Source organism: Hoplias malabaricus, chromosome X2, assembly GCF_029633855.1.
Source record: "Hoplias malabaricus isolate fHopMal1 chromosome X2, fHopMal1.hap1, whole genome shotgun sequence".
In the NCBI taxonomy this organism is placed as follows: domain Eukaryota; kingdom Metazoa; phylum Chordata; class Actinopteri; order Characiformes; family Erythrinidae; genus Hoplias; species Hoplias malabaricus.
In genome coordinates, this window is record NC_089819.1 from 3,720,479 (window position 1) to 3,730,596 (window position 10,118).

The 10,118-nt window shown below is 36.1% G+C and overlaps 1 protein-coding gene across 1 annotated transcript; it reads right to left on the reverse strand.

Annotated features, from left to right (window-relative positions):
* Nucleotides 1-2,441: 2,441 nt before the first annotated feature.
* On the reverse strand, nucleotides 2,442-3,431 carry LOC136677322 (chemerin-like receptor 1). Its single transcript, XM_066654838.1, has one exon. The coding sequence runs from the start codon at nucleotides 3,429-3,431 to the stop codon at nucleotides 2,442-2,444; it is 990 nt and encodes a 329-aa protein (XP_066510935.1).
* Between the last annotated feature and the right edge of the window lie 6,687 nt (nucleotides 3,432-10,118).

A 10,118-nucleotide genomic window follows, 5' to 3' on the forward strand; every position in this document is an offset into this window, starting at 1 on the left:
TCCCTTCGCCTCTCTATTAATGTGCTTGGACACAGACCTCTGTGAACAGCCAGCCTCTTTAGCAATGACCTTTTGTGCCTTGCCATGCTTGTGCAAGGTGTCAATGATATACGAAAAATGTCCCCCTAATATCAAACTCACTCCTATGCCCTTGCACCTACCTTCATTTTTCATTTTTGCACAGATTAAAAAGTGAGAAACTGAAGCACAGTTTAGTGGCCAATTTTCTGTATTTTTGAACATTGATGTTAATGTTGTATCTGGTGTTATAACGTTAAGCTACTCGCTATTTAAGCTATGCTCTCGCCACATTCACTTTCCTGTCTGTGGTAAGTTAAAGATGAAGAGAAAATTGTTAATCACATCCTCATCTATGTCACAGGAAATGCCTTTTTAAAAGGTGTGTTTATAAACGGGTGATTGTGTTAAGGCAATTATTATCTACTTTCACAATATCCAAGTGGTAATAAATGCTACGGAAACATTCCTGCTATAAACAAAATCATATAGTTTTGTGTGTTTGGAATAAATTTGCATGTCTGTGAATCAGAGATAAAAACAACTCATTTTATAATAAATATAAAACAACAGATATTTAAATGATAATGCTAAACACTTTTAACTCTTTTACATGGTCACTAAGTAAGATCTGGCCTTTCTGGATCTTGAGCAGGTTGGAGAAAACAGAACCTTCACAAAGACTAGTTTAAGAACTTTGCACCATAGCTAAAATTAATGTGCAATCGGCAAATTATCATCCAGCATGTCAGATGCCAGAACCACATCAACTGGCTCCTCTCAGTGCAAAGGAGAAGTGACACTACTCTGGGCTCCTTCCTAATCACTGAGCTCCTCACAGAATCATGGAGAGTAAGCCCAGCTACCCACTGGAGAAAACTCATTCTGGCCGCTTGTATCTGTGATCTTGTTCTTTTAGCCTTTACCCAGAACTCGTGACCATTGTTGAGGGTATGTATAGATTTTTAAAATAAAAACAAATCCGTGTGGATGGGGCCTGAGGATGAGGCACCCGCTGGTTGGAAAATAAGTTACAGCTTTGAAATGCAGCAGAAATCAACCAGAAATTAGCAAAAATTATTTAAACAAGATTTCACATGCATGATTTCAAGTATTTGTGTATCCAAACTTATAAATTGTTATAGATATATTAAGATTTAATTAATGTTATTAATGTTCTTTATGGTGGTACGGTGACACAGCAGGTAGTGTCTCAGTCACACAGCTCCAGGGACCTGGAGGTTGTGGGTTCAAGTCCTGCTCCGGGTGACCAACGGGTGCATGAGGAGTTTGGTGTGTTCTCCCCGTGTCCACATGGGTTTTCTCCAGGTGCTCCGGGTTCCTCCCATGATCCAAAATCAAACATTGGTAGGTGGATTTACGACTCAAAAGTGTCCATAGGTGTGATTGAATGTGTGAGTGTGTGTTGCCCTGTGAAAGACTGGCTCCCCCTCCAGGGTGTGTTTCCACCTTGTGCCTGACCCACCATGACCCTGAAAGCGGTTTCAGAAAATGAATGAATGAGTGTTCTTCATTTATTGTGTAGTTGTTGCTGTCAAATGACTGGTGCTTGGTCTGGTGTCATAACCACTACATCTGTAGAAACTGCCCTGCAATGTGTATCAGGATTTCAAAGCTTCAAGCTCATGGTTTTACTGCCAAAAACCACATTAAAATCATATATAGTCAAGCAGTATAAAAGTTTTTAAAAAACATATTCCTCTCTTAAAACACTAATGTTACTCCAGTTTTGAAGAACAGCTGAAATGGTTAAATGTGGCATGTCTTGTTTAGCAGGTGTTGAGGGATATTCCTAAAGGAAAATGTTTTTTTTTTTATTGTCTTTGTGCTTTAATCCCTTACACCGCTATTAAACTCTCATTCAGCTTAGATTGAAGTAATCAGAGTTTATTTAGAAGATGAGGGTTCACCCCTCTGTTTTGTCATGTGTCTTTTGTTACAGAACATTTGTGGAGGGGAGAATGTTAGAGGAAATGTGACAAAAAGATTTTTCATAAAACCTTTAATAGTTAAATTAAACCAGTGCATAATCCACAACATTGTGGTTTGTGAGAAACATTTATTTGTGTGGTATTATTGACAAGAACAAGGAAAAACTGTTTTGTGGTCCACAGTGAAATGTTATGGAGCTTTTATATTTACATCAACAGTATATTTGCTAGAAAGCAACAATTTATAACACATTTGAATCTTGACAAACAAACATTTATTTATTCATCTTGTATAACCATTATATCCCGGGCAAGAGCACGTCCTGAACAAAGCACAATCCCGTTTTAAACTTAATTTGATGCATATACACAAAATATACTGAAGGCTGTGATGGTACCAGGAAAAATAAAGCATTTAGAAAATTAGTTGGAAATGAATTTGTGGCTGTTTGTAAAGACACGGTTTTAGTCTCACAGAACAGATGAAATGGTGGTGGTATGTTGGCTTCTTTCGTGGGTCAGATTTGTCCCTCTGTCAATGTTCTGGTTGTCCTCTTCCTCCATTGCATTTTCAATCTTTGATAGAATTGCATAAAATTGGTTCTTAAAGTCCTTCCCCATGAACGCATAAAGAAACGGGTTCAGACAGCTATTAGCTCTGGCGAGAATTAAGCCAATTACTCCTATGATTTGTAGAAATTCATTTTCTTCAGAGTTTATATCCATAAACGTAAATATGTGATAAGGCAGCCAGCAGATCAAGAAAGTGGCACTCAGTGCCATCATGATCTTGAAAGGCTTTTTGGATGCCACCATCTGCATGGTCTTTAGTTTTCGTTTTATGATGACACAACAAGCAATCATTATCAGGAATGGGATCACAAATCCAAAAATGAACTCATATATAGGTATTGCTGCAGAATCACTCATTTCATATTTCTGACAGTTTACTGTTTTATTCTTAGCTTCATGGAAAATTTGTGCTGGAACACTAATTACTGCAGAAATGAACCAAGCTAGAACAACTATCATAGAGGCCTTTTTCACTGTGCGCTGATTCTGAGCCCAAACTGGAAACATGACAATCACACAACGGTCCACACTGATGATGGTGAGGAGGAAGACGCTGCAGAAGAGATTTAGGGAAATGTTTAAGAAAATTAAACTGCACAGGAACGGTCCAAAAATCCAGGTGCTTGTGATCCTATAATAGACAAAGAAGGGAAGGATGGAGCAGAACAAGAAGTCGGACACAGCCAGGCTCAGGTACCAGATGCTGATGACTGACTTTCGGACTTTAAATCCTGCAATCCAGATCACCAAACCATTTCCAGTAAGACCCAGGACAATGATGATTATGTTGGCCACTATATAGAATATAACCAGTGAACTCATGTATGTGTCATAGTTCTTGGGGCCATTTTCAGGAAGGGTTGTTTCTGTTACTGGGGTTGAAGTCATGATGTCTCAGTTCTATAAAGGAGACAGAAATCAATAGATGTATTAATTTTCTGTAAGGTTTTGTTACCAAATAAGCAGAAATATCTTTGTCCACTGTGTTTCACTGATCAGTTTTCAGTGTGACCTTTGAGTTACACTTTGATTACAGACAATTAAAATTCAGAATGTTACACCGTCTACATCAGAGCTCAATGATCAGGTCAAAATTAAGACTAACTGTATTTTATCTTAGTGAAATTGGCTTTGTTTTCTTTCTTTGGACTATCCTCTGGTTCTTTATCATGTAGATCATAAACATGATAATTGTTTTTAACTAGATCCAGAAAAGAATGGTTTCTTATAGTTTAGGCCCTACAGTGAAGGCCTAAAACATTAGATTAACTTCATATTTAGTTATTCTTCTGCCCATATAAATATACACTACATACTCCATGCATTGCTTCTTGTGATTTTGTTCTGTGCAAGAGTTTAGCATATTAACATGGTCCAATAAAAATAAGCTTGTTACTTTACAAGACTTTCTCAACTTTCAAAGGAAGTGAATGTAAAAAGTTTTTATTTAGATTAATTTTGGAGCATTTCTCTTGGTTTATTCATCATGAAATGTTATGCGGGATGATGGTTCATTAACTTGCACACAGAGGAAAATCAGGAAAAGCTGTCAGTTTTATTCATCATACAAAAAAATAGGTTCTTCTCCATGCTGTAGAATAATAATATCTGTAAGTGAACAGTGCATGGCTTTGTTTTATCAACTGTTGGATTGAGGTTGTTGAGAATGAGTTAGACAGGGTCACGGAAATGTGAAGAGAGTAAGGTTGTTTTATTTTGGAAATAGAGATGGAAAAATTCACAGAGACGTTTCTTGGCTGTGAATTGGTTACTCTCTCCCACCGTCAGTGGGAGCATTCACATATTATAGAAAATGTTATCACCCTCAGTTGTTCCATAAACAATATTTCCCCAAGCATCAAGGTTATAAACCAATGATACACATGCAAAGAGACAAACAACTCTGAAAGATTTCACAGTGACCTAAAACAAACTATAAGAGAATCAGAATAAAATATAGAATTAACATAAAATTAATCACTTTCCAACAGGACTATATACACGACATTTCTGGTGTTTATCATTTTCAGAAACTTTAGATTTTAATAAATTATTAGAAGGTAAATGACAATACAGAATTGTTTGTTCTTGTAAAGAATAGTTATAATTATTTGCTTTACATAATTATAACATGATAACTGGAATTATTCATTATTATTTTAATAAAATATTCAGGTATTATGATAATTTCATAAGCTGTCCTTGCAGAAGCCCAAAAGAGATTACCTATTATCGCTTATTTTACCTACTCAGTTTTCCATCTGTTACACGTTACTAAAAATAGATACACAAAAAAGATTAAAAAAAATCAATGTTTACCCAGTAGTGCAACTGCTTTTTTTGTTTTGTTCTGTTTTGAAGTGTATTGTGTATAAAAATGTGTCAGAGTGTAAATCTGTTACTGGGGGTATGTAGTACCTAAGATGTGGAGTACAATATATCTTTCTAGAAGTCAAAGTTTCCCTAGTTCTCTCACCCCATTACCTACAGATAAGTTATAAGATAAGTTTAAACAAGAAGCATATGTTTGGCCTTGTTTGGACTGGGAGCAGTTTATATAAGTTGGAAGTTTGAGCTGCATACTCTGTACAGGTTCTTTTGAGATTGTAAAGACACTGTTCTTTTGTGTAATAAATAAAACTTTATTTGCAACTAAATACGTGTCTGCAGAAAATTTTCTTCACCTTCAACACACCACTCCAGAAGAGAATACACAACACTTTCTTTTCTCTCTTTGAGGCTTATATCTCAAAATACACAACACTTGCTGTTTTGTTTTATTTTTAAAGAGAATAAAAAGACTCACCGGCCAATGGTTGCTTCAGCACACTGCTGCAGAGCTGGTGGTATTGCTGCTTAAGATGAGCAATGATCTTTTATATTATCAGTAAAATTTTGTAACATTCACTTCCTTTCTGTGGTTTGTCAGAATTCAAAGGAACCACTTTCCACTGAACTGTCATGCCAGACGTACACTGTGCACCTGTAAAATTTTACACTGCACATTTTAATCATTGGTCATTTAGAAACATAGTGCATTTGTTTAAACAGAGAAGCCTAAAAATGTTTGAAGTTAGTTCACCACAAGCATTGACCATTTTCCATTATTTAGCATCTGAGTTTTAAATTACACAGGGGCAGTTCTTGTGTTTCGTGTGTGTGTGTGTGTGTGTGTGTGTGTGTGTGTGTGTGTGTGTGTGTGTGTGTCTTAAATTCTCTTAAATCTGAGAATTTAAGAGCTGTTATTGAATATTATTCTATAGAGCGTTGTGGCAGATATCAGTAAAAACATTTATTGTTGATTTTTATGATTTCATTGGTTTTAATACCATAAGCAAAATAAGGGCAATAAATAATCTTATTATTTAACAAATAGGCAAATATTATTGAGAAATATGGAAACAATACACTCTGCAGGAAAGAATATTTCCTATGCTGGCTGGTTTAGGATTGTGTTCTTAGTTGGACAAAAGGGTCATTTACACGTATAATGAATAAAATGTTTTTTTTTTGTCATTTACCATTACCATTATAGGTGCAGCGAATTATTCCTGAGATTTTTCTCAGATTTATTTCAGTATTTTTCTCAGAATTATTCAGAGATTATTCTTAGAATCTTATTTTATTTATTTTTTTTTTTAGTGCTCTGGCCATACTACTCATCATACATTTTTCCAGTTTATGCATTTTCCACAGTTTATCAGTTGCAAACCCATCTTCAGCTGATGTTGAGCTGGGGAAATATGTGTAATCAAATAAAATGTTGACTACATGATAAAACCCATATATCACTCATAATATACACTTTACCGTGTTATTACAACCATAACATTTTACATTGGTGGTCTTCTAGTTAAAACAACACAGCAACCACATAAAAGCAATTATTACCAGAATTGATGTCCACAGATAAAATCTTTGCTAATCCGGCTAAAGTTAGCAGGAACTTTAACTTGCCCTCTGGAAATTTACTGTGTAAATTCAGTCCAGTATTAAACCTTGCATGGCTGCTCTCACTTTCTAAGCCATGATTTATGTACCAGGAATAAAGAGCTAGGCCAGTTTTGCGCCCAGCGTGTCAGAATCTCTGTTCTCTCTTCTCTTTCTATGTTTTATTTTATTTCACATGCTCTGGTGATTGTTACCTGTTTACACCTCAATCCTCAAGCTAATATACTCTGGGTCTTTGTTTCTTTGGCATTCATTATTGTTGTGGTTCCTCTTTTCTGATCCTAACTGTGGGTTTACACAGTTATCCATGGCTCTGCATTCTGGGTTTTCTGTTTTTACATTCAGTTTATTTTAGGTTTTCAGTCTAGAGTCCAGTACAAGTTTACTTTATTTGTTGTTTAATTATTAATATTTTCTCCATGTTTGACAATAATTCCTCCTTCACATTTGTAGCTTGTTTCAACACATTTGTGTGCATTGTGTCACAAGGTTTTTTGTAGTCATTACACCTGTGTCATATTTCTGGGTCTGCATGAGTTTCCTCTCACTGTCCAAAAACACAGGAAAATTTCCACAGGTATTGAGTGTGTGACTTTGTTCACAGGAATGAATAAATGGGTGAGTGAAATTGTTCACAGATGTGAGTGTGTGATGCACCCTTTGAAACACTTACAGAAGCTGAATAAGTGAATGAATGAATCTCGAATACCCTTAGACATAAAGTTGTACTGTTTCCAATATATCCAACATGTAAATGTGGAGCAAGGAACATAATTGTGATCAAGTTAAATACAATATTCTTATTATTACACATGGAATTGACTGATAAATACTAAGAAAAATATATGCATTTTAAAAAAGAATGAATTTATAGTCAATTTTCTTGTGTTTAGTTTCAGCAAACATGTACAATCATCTGAGTTTGTTTTTAATTAGCAGGCGAGTTTTAACTGATTGCTTCAAACAACAATTGAAGCTTTTTCTTCAACATGGGATCAATTAGCTGTTGCTTGGACTGTATTCTGACCATCTTCCTCCTGAATGGCATTTTCAATCTTTGACAGAATTGCATAACACTGCTTCTTAAAATCCTTCCCCATAAAAGCATAAAGGAATGGGTTCATACTTGATGATCATTAAGTGAACATACAAATGATCATTTCTGTAATTTCTGAGACACTGCTTTGTCTGTTCATCCTGAATGTCTTGGAAAATGGCCATCAGTATGCTACGTAATGCTAACAGGATGCAAGATAATATGACTGCCACAGTGGCCTTCCTTACAAAACACTTATTCTGCACCCACACGGGAAACATAACAATCATACCACGATCCAGACTGATGATAACAAAGATGAAGATGCTGCTATACATGTTGAAGTACCTGATGAAATACCTGAACTCGCACATGAAAGACCCAACACCCACTCATTTCTTATAAGTGAAGGGTGCAGCAGAAAATTAAGTGTGATACGGCCAAACTCAGGTAGAAGGTGCTGATGACTGATTTCTTCATCTTAAACCTCACATGGGCTACTAAAAAGAAAATGCATGTTGTATCCCCGCAAGGTGGTTTACTCAGTCTGGTTTGTGTAGTTTTCATAGGTAAAGTGTTCAGGTTCTGTCACTGGGGTTGAAGCCATGATGCCTCTTGATTCTGTAAAGCAAACAGGAACATGATAAATTAATTAATTAATTCATTCATTATCTGTAACCACTTGTCCAGTTCAGGGTCGCGGTGGATCCGGAGCCTACACGGAATCATTGGGCACAAGGCAGGAACACACCCTGGAGTGGCACCAGTCCTTCATAATAAACTGTAACTTAAATTACAAAGTGTGTATTAAGTGTGTGTTTGACACAACTCTTTAAAAATTCATTCATTGGGTAGGTATTCGGTTTATAATTTTGAGATATTAGTTTTTCTGGATATATGTGGTGATAAAAGCAACTCTCCATGTATGCATGAGTTGGTGAACAACTCAGTGACCCGAGCCGTGCTGGGAGCCAAAGTGCAGATTTAATTTTACAGCAGGCACTGAGAGCTGAATTTCTGAACGGCTCTCAATTTCTGAATCCGTTTGCCCCAAATATTCAGATATTTGTTCATTAGGTATGTATGTAGTTTCTAATTATGAGATTTGGATATTTTCGGATAAATGTGATTATCGATAAAGGCAACACTCCACAACATTCAGGCTCCAGCAGTAAAGACAGTGCTCTCCTGACTCCACCCATATTGTAGGTGTGAGTGTGAGCGAATGTGTGTCTGTATGTGTCACCCTGCAAATGACTGGCCTTACACTAAATGGCTCCGGATCCACCACGACCCTGAACTGGACAAGCAGTTACAGATAATGAATGAATAAATGAACGAATGAATACAATTTTTTTTCAGTGTTGTTTTTCTCTCTTGTATTTTTCCTTGTTCCCAGACTCTGTTTATGTTTAGTCTTTCTTTAGGTTCTAGTCTGTGCTCTCCCTGGTTCCTTTTAAATACTGTTTAGTTTGTTGCTTTTCTTTGTTCCCATGTTGTTTCTCAGCTCTGGTCTCTGTTTGTTTAACTAGTCTCCCTCTGTTTAATTTTAGCTTCTTTATTTAACTTCACATGTTGTAGATTTAGAGTCTTGTTTTATGTTTTCTTATCACAGTTTAAGGTTTAATGGTAAGACCATCTCCCCTCTGTAGATAATTGTCATTTGGAGTTTCCCACTTTTCATGTTTTGTTTTTTTGTTTTGTTCTTCCTGGTTTTTGTTCTTGGTTTGACAGTAATTAAAATAAGAGATCTTGTGAATACATCTGCCTCCTTGTCTCTGTAACACTGTGACAGTGGTTTGATTCTCCACATTGGCAATAGAGAACGTACATTGAAAAAACCCACTTTGAATTTACTTCATATATTTTCATATCGAAGGGTTGCATGAAAATTAATAATCTGCATTCACATATCAATATTTCTCTTGATTGAGAGTATTTAACTTCATGCAACACTCCGATATAAGAAAATACCTTTAGGTGGAGTGTACTGTCATGCTTTTGCCTTGTCTAGTGTGATCCTGCTGTCTGTCTTAGTAGCACATGGCTCTGTTTTTGTTTTGTATTTGTCCCCACCCTAGCCCTGCCTTCGTCTCTGCCCTCTCATTATCCTTCCCAGGTGTTCCTTGTCTGTGATTCATGTTCCTGTGTATATATACCCCCTAGTTCTCAGTGCTAGGTTGTCTGGTCTTGTGTATAGATGTATGCCTTTGTGTCTGAGTGGTTTTTTGTATATGTATATACCACTTCTGTGTTGTTTCTGTTTTTTCTGTTTAGTTCCAGTTAGTGTTTCTAGGTCTTATCTGTGTTTATTTTCAGAGTATATGCATAGCGTTTCATTTTGTTTGTGTTAATAACCATTCCTTGCATTTACATCCGCCTCTTCGTATCCCTCCAACCGTGACATGTGCACACTTAAGAGTATTGAACTAAATTCTGTTATATGATTAAACTGTTCATGCGGTGATATACATTACAGAAAACATTTTTATAAAGCAGGGGTGTTTAGGGGATTAAAGGTTACAAGAATCTAGTTGATTCAGAATTTCCCATTACACAATTTTTTCAGAATATTTTAATATTTGCTG

Excerpts from the sequence above, each read along its gene's own strand:
- LOC136677322 (XM_066654838.1), bottom strand. The coding sequence starts at position 3,431 with ATGACTTCAACCCCAGTAACAGAAACAACCCTTCCTGAAAATGGCCCC.